The 15,126-nt window shown below is 35.5% G+C and overlaps 1 protein-coding gene across 3 annotated transcripts; it reads left to right on the top strand.

Moving 5' to 3' along the window:
* Positions 1 to 5,761: 5,761 nt before the first annotated feature.
* LOC120002675 (tRNA(His) guanylyltransferase 1-like) lies at positions 5,762 to 14,988 on the top strand. Of its 3 annotated transcripts, none has more exons than XM_038851437.1 (14): positions 5,762 to 6,098; positions 6,244 to 6,375; positions 6,491 to 6,535; positions 7,173 to 7,342; positions 7,477 to 7,562; positions 7,727 to 7,834; positions 8,793 to 9,049; positions 9,552 to 9,683; positions 9,765 to 9,809; positions 10,719 to 10,888; positions 11,085 to 11,170; positions 12,793 to 12,900; positions 14,024 to 14,207; positions 14,583 to 14,988. In XM_038851437.1, the coding sequence occupies exons 1-13, from the start codon at positions 5,995 to 5,997 to the stop codon at positions 14,201 to 14,203; spliced, it is 1,623 nt and encodes a 540-aa protein (XP_038707365.1). In that variant the 5' UTR covers positions 5,762 to 5,994; the 3' UTR covers positions 14,204 to 14,207; positions 14,583 to 14,988. The 3 variants fall into 3 exon arrangements, 2 of the variants coding, with proteins under 2 accessions (XP_038707365.1, XP_038707366.1); XR_005469176.1 differs by having other exon boundaries at positions 5,995 to 6,098; positions 11,018 to 11,170; positions 14,024 to 14,165; XM_038851438.1 differs by having other exon boundaries at positions 5,995 to 6,098; positions 14,024 to 14,165.
* Positions 14,989 to 15,126: the final 138 nt, after the last annotated feature.

The raw sequence follows: 15,126 nt of genomic DNA, 5'->3' as shown, positions 1-15,126 counted from the left end.
ATTGTGAATGGTTACGTAGTCAATTAGGTTACTACTAATGTTGTTGTTGTCTGTCTTCCGCATACCAACTCCATGAAAGAAGTCGGTCTCACGAGTCACGACTCTAGTTTGTACTAGCCACACAGTTGGGCGGTCGGTTGGTTGGTTCAGCATTGTTTGAGTAGTTGCAACAGTATTTGTAGCTCCTTAATAAACTTAAATGACAACCAATGAATGATTTTAGGAGTAGTAAAATTTTGTCTAGTCCGGATGATGAATTTGTCTGACTCGGATTAAATCAAGTTTGTATATAAGTTATATGTTTAAAATCTGGGTTCAAACAAAAATTATTTTTTTTTTTCAGTTTAAAATCGGGTTAGGATCCAAAAACAAAATTTTTGTCTAATTTATTTGTTCGGAAACTTAACCTGTATTAGGTTATTGTTAGGATTTATACCAATTCGAGTTTAGTCAATTAAGGACATCTGAAATTCAATCCGAGTTAAGGTCTAAACATGTAAATATTTCATAAACATGTGCACTTGTTCAACCTGGAATGGATTTTTTTGTCACCCCTAAGCGATTTGGTTGGTTGAATACTTGAATCCATGTGTGCCATATATTTTGTCATCCACGGCTTTAGATAGAGTACTAACAATTGTTGGGGAGAACAAAGCGATTTGGTTGGTTGAATACTTGAATCCATGTGTGCCATATATTTTGTCATCCACGGCTTTAGATAGAGTACTTACAATTGTTGGGGAGAACAAAATGTATTGTTAGATGTGGTTGGGTCAAAAAAAATATATTTGTACAATGATATAAATTTGTTAGATTTATTTTTGGTATAATAGAGGTGAGACTCAATATTAATTTCAATGTAGATGTGGGTATGTTTGATGTGGGGCCCGATAAGAAAGCCAACATGTCTTGGCCCAACAAAAAGAAACTAGCAAAATGGTATTGTTGTACCATCATTTTCTTTCATGACCCATTAAAATTCACATTTTTCTCATCCATGCCCCTAAATTAACACCGTTGCAGTTGCTCTAACCAGACAAAGGGAATCATATGTTGCTGTGCTAGAGAGACATTTGATTTGATCCTGAAATAACAATTTTTAACCTGTTGTGGCATTTTCATTTCAGTAGCTTTCATGACTTCACTAAAAACACCAACTAGCATTTGGTAAGATACTCTCCAGCAGCCCATGAAATAACTATTTTTAAACATTTTATGGTGTATATACTCATTATTTCAGTAGCTTTCATGACTTCAAGTCTTCAATAAAAACACCCCAATTAGATTTTGGTTCATTGAACCTCTCTTCTTTTTTATTTTTATTTTCCATAGAATTGTTATTTCTGAGCCTGTTCAAGAGACAGGCCCCACTGTAGAACCCCTCCTAGTTCTACTTGTTATGAGTGCAGTGATGTACACATGCTCCAAGTTATTTACAAGTCTCTCGGGTGAGTGAGATTCGAACTTGAGACCTTGCATTTTGTTAGTTAAAATTGTCTCATCATTTACTGCATTAGTATTTCATGCTGGCAATGTAAAGTAAATGTATACAAAGATGAGGTCATGATCAGTATCAGAAGCAAATAATCAATCTTTGGAACCAGTATAAACTGGAAAGTTCAGATTCAGAGGAATTATAGAACTTGCAAGAGCCTCCCAATGAAAATAAAAGCATTAATCTAAACACAAACACATACACACATCTATTACTTATACATTGTTGTTTCTGATAAGGTGTGTGTATACATTCACACCCCCATATAAACGTAGCATAAAAGAAAAAGGAAAAGGAAAAAAAAAAACTTCTACTGCTGGAAACTTGAAAAGTACTGATATATATATATATATATATATATACACGTATGTATATTGCTTGGCTTAGAACACAACACAGATCACCGCAGCCACCATGTGTCACGGTCATTACTGGTACTAATCGAGCAAAACTTGAACTCAAGAACCTCTGCTCCAAGCTCAGTAATTGTTCTAAGAGGAGCTAGAAAATCGCGACAAAGTGGACAACTGAATCGCTTGCAAGCAACCCATCTATCCAAACAAACTCCATGGAACACATGCTCACATCTCAATTTTCCTATCTCATCTCCTTCTTTAATATCACACAAACAAACAGCACACTCCATAGCCTCCCCCGACCCCTCCATATAGTGTTCCATTCTTAGCTCTCCGCGGCCAAACTCTGCACCCACAACATCTAACGATTCAGAAGACCAGAAGAAGGTACGAAAGAGTAGGAAATCCAAAGCCAATTTGAGTTGAGCAATGAAGGAAATCAAGTATCTCAACATGATTGATTGATCAAGTGGGAGAGGTTTTAGTGTTTTCTTTTTTATGGTTATGGAGCAGCTAAAGTAATGCAGGTATTGTATTTATAGGCAAGGTTATGTGGGAGATCGAGGTTTTTGAGTATGGTGTGGTAGTTCTTGTGTCACTTTCTGTTTGTGAGTCACACAATAATAGTGGCTCTCTCTAGTCTCCGCACATGAACGTGACCCTCCTGTACAAGAAAAATGAGTGCAGACGACCTTTCAATGTACTTCATGGCATGTTTCACGATTTCTATAAATGAGGAACAAGTTGTAACAATTTTGAATTTCACGATAATTTAAAACTTAAGTTAGATTCATGACATTGATGTCCAGCCACTTATAATCAAGATATTTGGAGATAAACCGGCCACTTGGGTCATAGTCTAGTGGTGAATCTCTGAGGGGTCAAACTATATAGACTTGGAAGGTTCTAAGTTTCGTTCTTACAGAGAGTAATACTTTTGTGGTCACGTGTTGGGATTTGTCCCGATTTACCCTGTCGTCAGGTGAGAAATTACTGTGTGCGCGGACGAGACGGCTCGAGTTTATATTCATATCGGATGTACAAAGAGCAAATTGTAGCTGATGTATCAGAAAAACAGAAATGGTAATTTTATTTTCATCTTAATAAAAAAATAAACGACATAAAATTTTTAGTCGATCTTCCACGTAATGATTTACTCTATAGAATTGGAATCAAAACACCGTTGGACTCGTCTGTCACGCGAATAAAAATAATTTTTTAAAGCACAAACTGTTTGTCTTTTTTTTTGGCCCCGTAAACCTCCAAGGATTTCTGACCTAATTTCTGACTTAATTTCTATCTTGTTAGATAGAAATTACGTTGTGATTTAGGTAGATGCAATTGTATGTATGGAAAGAAATTAAGTTGTGATTAAGGTAGATGTCACAACATGCCATCTCACTAATCGGTGGTGGTGTCACAGCTCATCCATATTTCTCTTTATTAATCATACCTTGCCAGAAAGAGAAATTTTTTTTTGTTGATTTTCTTGTAAAGTTGGAAATGTAGTATGGTGATTCATTAACCGTTGGGGTTTCTCCTCCTAATAACATTATAGCCGTATTTATTTGTTGATGCGGTAGGTGTTTGTCATGTAAGATCCTAAAGGTCTGTTTATAGGGTAGAGCAACTCGGTCACTGAATGTTGAAAATGTTTCAACCTGAAAACCCCAAGTGAAATGTTCTAACTTGAGAACCCAGAGATGGAAATTATTTCAATATGCATAATCGGATAGATTTTTGACTATTAGGGCAGTCAAATTGCTAATGTGGCATAAAAAAATCTATATAACGAATATGCATGAACAGTGAGAAATTTGTTCGTGTGTACATATTGGAACAATTTTCAACTTTGAGTTCGCAAGTTAAAACGTATGAACATTCGGTGATTGAGTTGGAAATTAAAAACTCTTTCCATGACCAAAAGTTGTATTACCCGGTCTTTTTATACTCCAATGTACCAAAAAAACCTGTACATCTATACATTACTCCTCAATTTGGGAAATATTAAAAAAAAAACCCTAAATCCCTAAAAACCTAAAAATATGTCATTCTATCTACCTTTGTTCTTAACTACAAATGTTCTTAACTACAAATAATACTTATCCATTTGAGAGAAGAGAGAGTAGAATACGCCTGTTGAATAACAGAAATGTTCTTAACTACAAATAATACTTATCCATTTGAGAATTGAATCATAATTATTGTTAATCTTAATAAAGACGGCTCACGACCATTATTTATAACTATTCAATCATATGCGAATGTTCAATGAAAATAGCAACTACCAAACAAACACAACCTTAAATCGTTTGGGCCCGATTCTTTGGAGTGTATGCTAACAATTATTATGTGTGTGTTTGGCAGAGCAGTTGTGTTGATTTTCAACGCTAGTTCTTAAGCTGTGAAAAAAAAACTGAGCTTAAAGCTCTGAAATAAACTGTGAGGTGTTTAGTAAAACTGTTAACTGTTGTTAACGATTACGTTGTGTAAAATATATTTTGTTTGTATTATTATTAATTTATAAATATAATTTACCATGTAAAAATTATAATTAATTTGATTTAATATTTAAATAGCCATTTAATAAGCATAATTATTAATTTATAAGTATAGTTACTAATTTATTATTAATGTATAAATGTAATTATTAATACCAAGTTTGGGACCCACAGAACATAAAAATTTTTAAAAAAAACTTTTAGGTGTGGGACCATGCCAAAATGGCATGGGTCCCAAGCCTACCGCCCTCAATTTTATGGTGTTTGGTGAGTTTGCGGGATCGTCAGCGGTATCACTCTGCGAACCGCCTCACCAAACACAGCCTATTTCAAACTATTTCAGCGTAACGTGTGCGAATACACCCTACATTATCTTTCCGTACTAGTTCTCATCTTAGGTCTTAACTAGTAGTCTAGTACATAAGAGTTGCGGGATATTCCATGTGACCCGATATTATTAGCTTGTTGTCTGGTGAACAGCCGGGCGAGTTTCACGTTACAAAAAATATAATAATAAAATAAGAAGAAATTAATATTTTAATATTATATAAATATTGTTAATTTTTATTTTTATATAAAAGTTAGGTAAAATTATTTGGGTTGTCTTGGATTTAGATTTGTTATCTAAAACTTGTTTTTGCTGGGCGGTACCGCCCAGATTTATTGGGCTGTTTGGTGGGGCGGGCCCGCCCCAACGGCCCCAACCAACGCCCCCACCAAACAGAGCCTAGGAATGTTGGCATGTTGGGTTATTAGTTTGTTTATATTATCTTTTATGGGTTGTTATTTGGCAATGTTGTCGTTTTCTTTTGCTTTGTGTGCTCGTCTACCTTTGAGTAGGGAATATATCCGTATATCGCGTCTTCTCAGTTTAATGCAATCAAGGTCTGACCTCGTTACACATTCGAGTCATTAGTTGATATGATAAAAATGGTGTGTATCACTTTTATAATTAGAATTCAAATTCTCCCTCTCTCTTTTTAAAAAAAAATCTAAGATCTCTGTTCTTAAAAAAAAATAATTCAAAGGCTTTGGCTAGAACGTCAAGATAACCCATTAAAATATAATGGCAAAATCTATTGTTATTTAATTTTTATTTATAATTAATATTAATGATTTTTTTCCTTAAAATAGTATATAAACCATACTATTTCATAAACAGTTTAATTTTTTACTTTGTAATAAAATAATATAAACAAATAATAATAAAATAAGAAGAAATTAATATTTTAATGCTATAGATATTTAGATTAGAGATTATGTTGTATTTGTTTTTGAATTGATAAAATTTTATCATTAGAGATTCTGTTGGAGTTGTTTATAATAGATAATTTGTAAAAAATATTATTTGAGTACGTAAATTGTTAGAAAGTGCTCTTATTACTTTTCTAATCTCCTCTCCTTCTCCTTCTCCTTCTCCAATCCTACACAAAAATACCCTAACCCTAACCCTAAATTAAAGTTAAAAAGGGTACGGAACCTCTGCACTGCTCTCCTTCTCACTTCAAAATTCACCAATCTCAAATTAGTAATCCCAGAAAACCGCGGCCTCTCGCTTAAAGCCTTGAAGTTGCGCGCCAATTGTTTGATAATTTGTCGCAGAGAGGGGTAAGAGGGAAACAGTCGATATCGAATTGTTTAGATGGCGAACAGCAAATATGAGTACGTCAAGTCATACGAGCTTGTCGACGAGGTTAGGCCGCCAGATATCATCGTTGTTCGCATTGACGGCTGCGATTTTCACAGGTAAGATTATTGAAGTTTGGGGATTTTCTATACTTCCTTGCTACTTCTACTACATTGTGGTATAAGGCACCGTTTGGGTGACTTACGTTTCACTTGCACAGATTTGATTTTTATTTTTAATTCGTCAATGTTTTTTGTATTGTAGATTTTCTGAGGTACACGAATTTGATAGACCAAATGATGAGAGAGCTTTGAACTTGATGAATGCTTGTGCAACTTCAGTGTTAGATGAGTACCCGGATGTGGTATTTGCTTATGGATTCAGTGATGAGTACAGGTGCTTCAATGTTTCAACTTGTTTTGAATTACAGACAAAATTTTCTTCGTACTTGTAAGTTTGTTAGCTTATTAATATGAAGCTCTCGTTTATTGCTTGCTGGTGCGGCTTGCAGTTTTGTTTTCAAGAAGACAACCAAGTTCTACCAACGACGAGCCAGGTTCTGTTATGAGTTTTTGGTGTTTATCATTGCTTTAGTCACATCAATCATTCATACATATTGATGTGTTGATATATGCCATTGCTAATTTGCTATAGTATCCACTATCTACATGAGATTCCAATTCTAAGCAGCTATAAAGAAATTTTTTCCCTCCACTTATTTCAATGCTTTTGTTGTATATATCATATTTAAAAAAGAATGCATTCATTTCATTCCTCTTTTTCGTCTTCCAAGTCTAAGCAAATTTTATTTATAGGACCACAAATTTCTAAATTTTGCATGTCTTAGTTTTGACTGTATCATAATTTATCATAGTTGATAGTTAGTCTACGTGACATTAGGTGGGCACCTAAAGTATAGTGAACATATAGTCTGATGGTCCATTATTCCTGTGATTAGCTTATTTGAAATTACTTTCAAGTATATAGGCATGCTTGGGAACCTTAAAAACATAATTTGGATTGTAAGTTTGGCATAGCTAGTAGCCTAGTACTACTAAATGGGTGCATATAGCTATATTTTTTCATCCCCATTATATGATGAAGTTCACCTTGATGAACTCTCTCTCTCTCTCTCTCAATATTTTTGGATGAAAGATATATTTTTAACTTGCCACTCAAACCGATAATTGCAGCAAAGTACTTTCCCTTGTTGTATCTTTCTTTGCCTCTGTGTATGCCACAAAATGGAAAGAATTCTTCCCGAAGGTGGAGTTGAGAAATCCTCCTTCATTTCATGCTCGAACCATATGCTTTGCAACAATAGAGTTTCTTCAAGCATATCTTGCATGGAGGCAAAGTGAATGTGAGTAGTAACTTCGTAGACTAAGCAAACATTTCTCTTGAAAAAAAATAATAATGAATTTGTGCTTGTAAGTTATCTAATTTTTTTTTCCTCATAAATGGAGTAGATTTTTACGCACATTACTAGCTTTGCAGGTCATATTAACAATCAGCACAACACTTGTCTTTGGATGCTGGTCAGATGTGGAAAGAGTGAAAAGGAAGCACAAGAATTCTTAAAGGTGCTACAGTTTATTGTTTAAGTGCTCTTCATATGCATGCTTATGTTTATTCCTTTCAGTAGCCTTGTTATATCATGGATATTTATCGATTCAATACCACTACTTTATCCTCTGTCTAGTTCTCGTGTTTGATCCTCAAATTAATTGTATTTTCTTGACTGCAGGGTACTCAAAAGCAAGAAAAAAATGAGCTTTTGTTTCAACAGTTTGGTATAAACTATAAAAACCTTCCCAAGATTTTTCGTCAGGGATCTTGTATTTTCAAGACAGAGGTTTACTTCGATTCTAAATAAATTATGTTTATCTTTTCAATTCTTGCTTTGAAGATTTAATTTTGGTTTCTAGTAAAGCAAACTTTTGTATTTCCATCTCACATTGTGTTAGGCAAAAGAGACAACTTTGAAGCTTTCTACATACATGTGATATGCATTTAAAATTATGTTATTGTTATAAAGAACAAAGGAAATGGCCACTGTTACCTCATATTTACTTCAGTGGTTCATGGCACAAACCTCCTGTAACATTTTGAAATCAAAATACAGAATCTTGCTAATGGCTTGGAGCCTTGGAACAGCTTTGTCACAAATTTTTTCTTCTCCTGCACTGGTTTGATTAAAGCTTCTGCCGGCATAAATCGACCATAGTATACCTGTTTTGGAAGTTAATATACCAGAGTAAACTATTGCAGTGGGGAGACCGAACTTGACTTTTGTAGCCATTACATATAAAGCTGCATTCTTCTCGTGCAGTATGCTTTGTTTTTGTGTCAAGTAAAGAAACATAGTTTCAATGCGTGATGCAATTGTGAAGACTTGACTTTGCTCTTTTTTTTATTGCATTTTAAAATTTGCATTTGAACAAGAAACTTTAGATTTTTCACTATCACACTGCTAAGGACTCCAAAAAGTCATGTGCCGGAGGAATGCTTCATTAGATATGGAAATTTTATGCTGATTGTCACACCACTGACTTACCAAATTCCTTGGTTGGCTGCAAAAGCATTAATCATGCTAGTATCTCCTGAAGTTGCATCAAAAACATCAAATTTCTTGAGAACATCGATTGAAAATTTTCTCTTCCTGCAGTAGGAAGAATGCGGTTCGTTTCTTTTAGATTTGTACATACGTCAAGCAAATGCATTTGTTTTGTCTATGATGATGCTCTCTTTTATAGCGGTCCGCATATACTTTCAACTTGTCAATATGAATGCTTCATGTGAACATTTCGAAGGTAGAAGATATTGTGAAATTCAAAGAAGATGGCACTCCTGTGAAAAGATTGAGGAGAAAGGCAAGAGTAGTCCATTCAGAGAATATAGCTGGTAAAAGCTTTTGGAATGAGCAACCGGGTCTCCTTAAAGAGCTGGGTGCTTTTGTGGGGAACATTGACAAAATTGAACCAGATTATTTCAGGCCCTTCCTATTTGAAAACGGATTGATGCCATCCACTTGGATCGTTATCCGACTAGATGGCTGCCACTTTCACAGGTAATGTTTTTAAATTTGTACTAGTAATGCATTATTTTTTATTGTTGTTATTGAGCTGAGATCCTTTCCTCTTTTCTCCCCTTGCTATCTATTTAACCAGTAAGATGACCTTTACTGCTAAGTTCAATTCTCTCCAAAAGTCAGAGAAATTTCGTGGCATGCTGATGGCAGTGTATGCAATTCGTGGCTTGGAAGATCAAAGCAATTTCTTGGTAATTGTGGGAGTGAATTGGGATTGGAAATGAGTGATTAAACAGTTGATAGATTTTTTCTGTTTATTTTTCTGTAGACATCCACATGTTGTATAAAATGGGAGATTAAAAACTCAAATAAGTCTTTGTGAACTTAATGCAGATTCAGTTCAACTATCCGTCCTGTGTTCTTTTTTACTTGGGCTTGGGGGTATCATTACCAGTTGCTATCGAGTCTGTGATGCTTGGTATTTTATTCTTTTATCATGGACTTGAAATTTGAAAGTTATACAATTCTATTTGCACAACAGATTTTGCAAAATTCATGAATTTGAGAAGCCCAATGATGAGAAAGCTTTGAACCTTATGAATTCATGTGCCGCGGCTTTGATGGAAGAGTTTCATGATATTATTTTCTCCTATGGTGTCAGTGATGAATTCAGGTATCAAATTTTCTTGTTGTCTTGATTTCATGCTTCTACCTTACATGTTAACTCTTTTTTCTTTTTGTGTCTAATTTCCAGCTTTGTCTTGAAAAAGGATTCCCAATTCTACCAGAGGCAAGCAAGGTATATCCGTTGTTTCTCTTAAGAGTTTCTATTGGCTATAACAGCGTTGGGAAAATTACACCAAGATATTAATCACACCACGATCTATTTTTTCTGCAAAATAAACAGCATAATGGATACTAGAATTTTTAACATGAAAAAACCTCAATTATCAAACTAATGGGTACAACAATACTTCAATGGCTATTAACATGGGATTACGAACATCAACAATTCAATTGTTGGATACCAGAGAATTGAACTTGTTTGATAACACTATCCAAACCTCAATGTACCCAGTGTTTATCTCTCTTTGTATATTTGCACACTCTTTGTGCTGTCTCTCTCCACAAACTGCCCTCTCAGTTCTTTGCTAACCACTCTGTGTATTGTCAATTGACCCGTTCCCCTTAATTTATAATAGTCTGAGTGCTGTAATGTTAATTGGGACGTTAGCTCCTTTCTGTGAACTTTCGTTTTTTTAGCCTAAGGCCAAAATCTCAGAATTTTGTCCATTAACGAATTTCACATTGCAATATGCCATAATTGCACATGCATTCCCAAGGAAAGTGTTTAACCATTATTAATTGGTTGCATGAAAGACCCCACCAACCTCCACCAAGCAAATTGTCTTTGGCTTCCACCAATGCTATCGTGTGGTCATGGTTACTTCAAAAGCCAATCACCTCATTTAGGTAGCGACTAATGCTATGCATTAATTTTTATTTATTATTATTTTTCTTTCCTTTCTGTTATTTCAGACTTTCACAACTTGATTCCCAACCAAGTCAAGTTTTCTAAACATGCACTTTTGTCAGTGATGTTGTAGAGCAAGATTTGTCCAACTCTGCATTATTTGAGAGTTGAGGCACCTTGATTTGCTGTTGGTTGATCTCTACTTCGGACTCATTCTTGTTGTCACCTGTGCAGCAAAATATTGTCCGTCGTTGTGTCTTTCTTCTCTTCAGTGTACGTAATGAAATGGAAAGATTTCTTACCCCATCGAGAGTTGAAATATCCACCTTGTTTTGATGGAAGGGCTGTTTGCTATCCATCTTCTGAAATTCTTAGAGATTACTTGGCTTGGAGACAAGTTGATTGTGAGTATTCTGGATCTTAATATTCAGAATTGGTTCTGAAACACTTGTTTTGAAGATGCAAGTAATGTTTTATCCCCTGTTCCCAAAAACAAGTGGTTTAAAGTTTGAGTTCCATCCTGGCAAGTGCAGGAAATTGGGACTTGATCATACTCAATGCCAGTGGTCATAATGACTGCACCACTTCTTGGACTTGCAGGCCACATTAATAATCAATACAATACATGTTTTTGGATGCTTGTCAAATCCGGAAAAAGCAAAAGGGAAGCTCAAGATTACCTGAAGGTGCTACATTCCTCTACATTTGAAATAATTATTCTTTATGAAATTTTCCTGTTTAGCTTCTTAACTTGTTTACTTCTTCTGACAAAGTAGTTATGTGCTAATTTGCTGTTAGGCTTTCAAACTTTACATCTGCATCGCCTATTTTCTTGTGACTTATTTTTTGGTTTCTAAGGACTTTGTTAGCGAAAACGTTAATTAAAGTGTCTTTTATTCTGAAGAGTATTTACATCTGGGCTTGTGGACCAGCTAACCCTGTTCAACACTCCGGCATTGGTCTTCACGCTCATAATTGTGATGGGGAGTTTGATGCCGGTGCAAGTGTGCATAGATATTTCTTTAGCTATACAGTTTTGGTTCGATGTCACATAATGTAGTGATATTTAATGAAATACCTTGGGGTTTTGGGTAATAAGCAGATGACCTATATTTTATCTAGACATCTCTGTGATTCTGTGGAAAACTCTTGGTCTTATGAAGCCTAAGTGTCAGTGCTACGCACGTTGGAGTAGAATAGAAAAGTACGCATACAAGGATGCAAGTGTGCTGGTCATTAGGATGTGTGTATCAGGGCCTTGAAACACATTGTTCTGATGCATCTTAGAGTTTGAGAAAAAAGAAAACACAAATGACTAGGTTAACAGCTTAATGGTGGGGTAATAAAGTTATGTCCCTCTTAGGAGTTGGCATGCTGCTATGCCTTTTAGATGGGCATTCTTGACTTATTTTGTGTGACTCAGACTTTTAGAAACTCTGTTAATATGCCTGCAATTACTTGATTAGCCAAGGTAAAGCAATTAAAATAGCGGGGCAAAATAGGGCGTTTCCTCTTCCTCTTCAAGGTTAATTTTTCAGTGGTCTGACTTTTACACTATCTATACTGGCAGCATCCTTGCTTGTCTTGCAGAAAAGCATGTCTAAATGGGAACTGCAAACTAGTATTAGTTCTTTTTGTTTCTCCAGCTTTTGCTCCTTTTTGATTTTGCTCAAGTAGCTTTTATGCTTCAGCTGGAGAACTTATGCAAAGCGAAAAATTAAGCAGGCTACCTACATGGTCTTGTGGGAGATCAATGATGATGCCAGTAACTCTAAGCCTAACCCCTTCGGGTTTAAATTAAATTACTTACGGACTCCATCAAAATGGAGCTACTTTATATTCATGATGTTAAAGGACAAAGTTACTCGTTATAAGCCTCTCTCTTTCTCCCTCGATTTATTTCATGTTGAGAACTACTTATGGAAGTTAAATTTTTAGCTAGCTATGGGTTGACTTTTGGAGATTAATTGCAAGGATGATAGTGCAAGTGACGGTAGCACCTTCAATTCTGAAGCGAATTCTTAAGATGTATTGAAAAATGTTATATTAATCTCTTTTTTGATATGGACATTCTACTCATACCATCCCAATATTCATGCTATCTAGTGTCATTCACTCGGTAACATATACCTTGCGTTACATTTCTCTAGTTAACCTTAATAATTCCATGCTACTTGCCATGCACTTTGTTCCATTCATCTTATTCCTCCGATAATCATATGCCAATAAAAAGCATTGGCACAGTAAGACAAGGTCTCCTTGTGACATGTCTGCCCTCAGTTTTTCTGTTTTGTGCTTCTCATTACAGGGTACTCAAGCCCGAGAAAAAAATGAGTTGCTTGCACAACAATTTGGTATTGACTACAATGCATTACCCATCATCTTTCGGCAGGGTTCCTCAGTGTTTCGTGTTCAGGTATTATTTCTGCTGCTTAAAATTCCAGTATTCTACATCGTAAATCAAAGGTCAATGGAATTTGGTAAACTATTTGATAAGATGAGAAATCAGTTGAGATGGTTTGGTAATGCACAATGTCGAGATATCGGGGCTCTGGTGAAAAAGATAAAAGAGATCTAGCTGGAGATACTAAATAGAAAAAAAGGAACTACAAATAAAAAGCAAATTGAAGTGATAAAAGAAAACAATATATACACTATCATTAGTAGAAAACCTAATAGCCGAAGATATGGCAAATATGGCATGCTTGGGACCTCGCAAATGCTGCTGTTAGCAGATCTTAAAAAAACTTGAAGCTTGGTTATGTTGGCTTCGACAGAATTCCCAGAATACCAGAATAGCAAGTTGGAAGCCCATAACTTGTCTGTTTCGGTGAAAGAGAGCTCCTTCCCAATGAAAACCCTATTGTTCCTCTCATTCCCCACTGTCCAACAAGTTGCAAGGGGAAGTAGGTTAGTCAACTTTTTATTCGTTGATCCTGCAAAGTGGGAGAAGGCTAACAACTTCTCCTTCACAGTCTCACTATCCAATTGGTTTTCAACAGACTTCTAAGACAGCCTGACAACTGAAAGGTCCAGTTGCAGTGCAGCAAGATGTGCTCAACACTTTCAAATAAAAGCAAGATGTGGTTAACGCTTCCTTCGTCTTGCTTGCTTTTATAGACTGCATCTATTGACTAGAACAGGCCCCTCGTTTCTGAAGATTATCAACAGTGAGAATCCGCTGCCAAGCAGCTTCACACATGAAAACGCAACCTTCAGAGGTGCCCTTGTCTTCCAAATTGCTTTCCAAGGAAATGAATTTGTTTCACTAGGCTCATCTTATTGTTACCCAAAACGTTACATCTAATGGCTCCTTTGCTCTGTATTTTGAGTCATGTTAACAACATCAACTTGCTCATTCATTTTTAAAATATTAGTTTAAGGATGCCATAACATAATATGTATTTGATGAAGCTCCCCCCTGATGACCTTACATTTTTGTTATGGATGTTGAGATAGTTTGATTAATGTTTGAAGGTTAACAATTGGGAACATTGTGTGTTTAAAATTGTTTTCTGACAGAGTTATTGCGTATGCAGGAAGAGAAAGCAAATGGTTATGGGAATGGTGCATCTGTTGAAAAACTTAACACCAGGGTAGTTGTAGAACATTGCAATATAATTGAGAAGCACTTTTGGAAAGAACATCCAGGCATCCTTGATGAGAGCCTCGCATGTGCATGTAAGTGCATCAAAAGCTTCAGAAACTGGAAACCATGAGCTGGTATCGTCTATTTCATGCTCTCTTTTTTTCTGCAATAATGCTAGACCTAAGTTTCCCATTATAGTAGAAGTCATAAATTTTTTGGGTTGTGTGGGTCTCAAAGTCCAAAACCAACTTATTTTAACCGGAAGGTCAAATCTGATAACCTTATTAATTAATTGAACTGATTCTGTATGCACATACTTTTCACAATGATTATTGAAATAGTTCAGTGTGCTGAGATTGCTTACGTAAATACTTGCATATAAACATATTTTTCCCCATTTCCAACATCTTTTTTTTTTTTTTTTTTGCGGTGAGTACATTCTTCTTGCTCTAAGAGAGGAAGACATGATATGATAAGCCTTCTCCTTTACATGGCTTCTCTGTTATTAGGTAATGAAACCCCATTGAAGTAGAAATGGATAATCTCGAAAACGTGAATCAATGGCCTAATTTGTTTGCTGCTGGAGGCGGATCACACCTACTGCAGATGCATTTGCCCCCTATCTGCTGCTGCTGCTGCTGCTGTTGCGCCAGATGACATACCTGTTGATTTATGGGTTATTGGTTAACGTTGTGCAACAAATCATGTTAGTGTATCTTTGAAAGAATGATGGAGAAAAACCATGGCAAACAAAAAAGCCTCTGTGAATGCTGTTTTCTCCATTAAGTTGCTGGTTCTTCCAGTGTGAATGGTGTTTGATTTGCTGCAAGCAAAAGAGGTGTCCTTGCTAATATATGTTTTTTATTTTTTGTCACAAGATATTACATATCATAGCAGTAAATTTCTAATTTCTAACTTATACCTGACATCTAATTAATATGGAAATAATACAACATTTTGAATGAGAAACTTGTGTGTTGAAATCGCGGTATCTACTTTTTTTTTCAACCAAGAAACCATTAGAACTCGCATATGCATGGAAATAGGGATGTG

This window comes from Tripterygium wilfordii, chromosome 7 (assembly GCF_013401445.1).
Source record: "Tripterygium wilfordii isolate XIE 37 chromosome 7, ASM1340144v1, whole genome shotgun sequence".
In the NCBI taxonomy this organism is placed as follows: domain Eukaryota; kingdom Viridiplantae; phylum Streptophyta; class Magnoliopsida; order Celastrales; family Celastraceae; genus Tripterygium; species Tripterygium wilfordii.
This window is presented reverse-complemented; position numbering and strand designations above follow the sequence as displayed.

What these genes read in the sequence shown, in the direction of transcription:
- LOC120002675 (XM_038851437.1), top strand. Translation starts at nt 5,995, where the DNA reads ATGGCGAACAGCAAATATGAGTACGTCAAGTCATACGAGCTTGTCGAC. An exon ending in TGCATGGAGGCAAAGTGAAT is followed by an intron (nt 7,343 to 7,476) that starts GTGAGTAGTAAC and finishes CTAGCTTTGCAG; the next exon opens with GTCATATTAACAATCAGCAC. An exon ending in GGTGTCAGTGATGAATTCAG is followed by an intron (nt 9,684 to 9,764) that starts GTATCAAATTTT and finishes TCTAATTTCCAG; the next exon opens with CTTTGTCTTGAAAAAGGATT.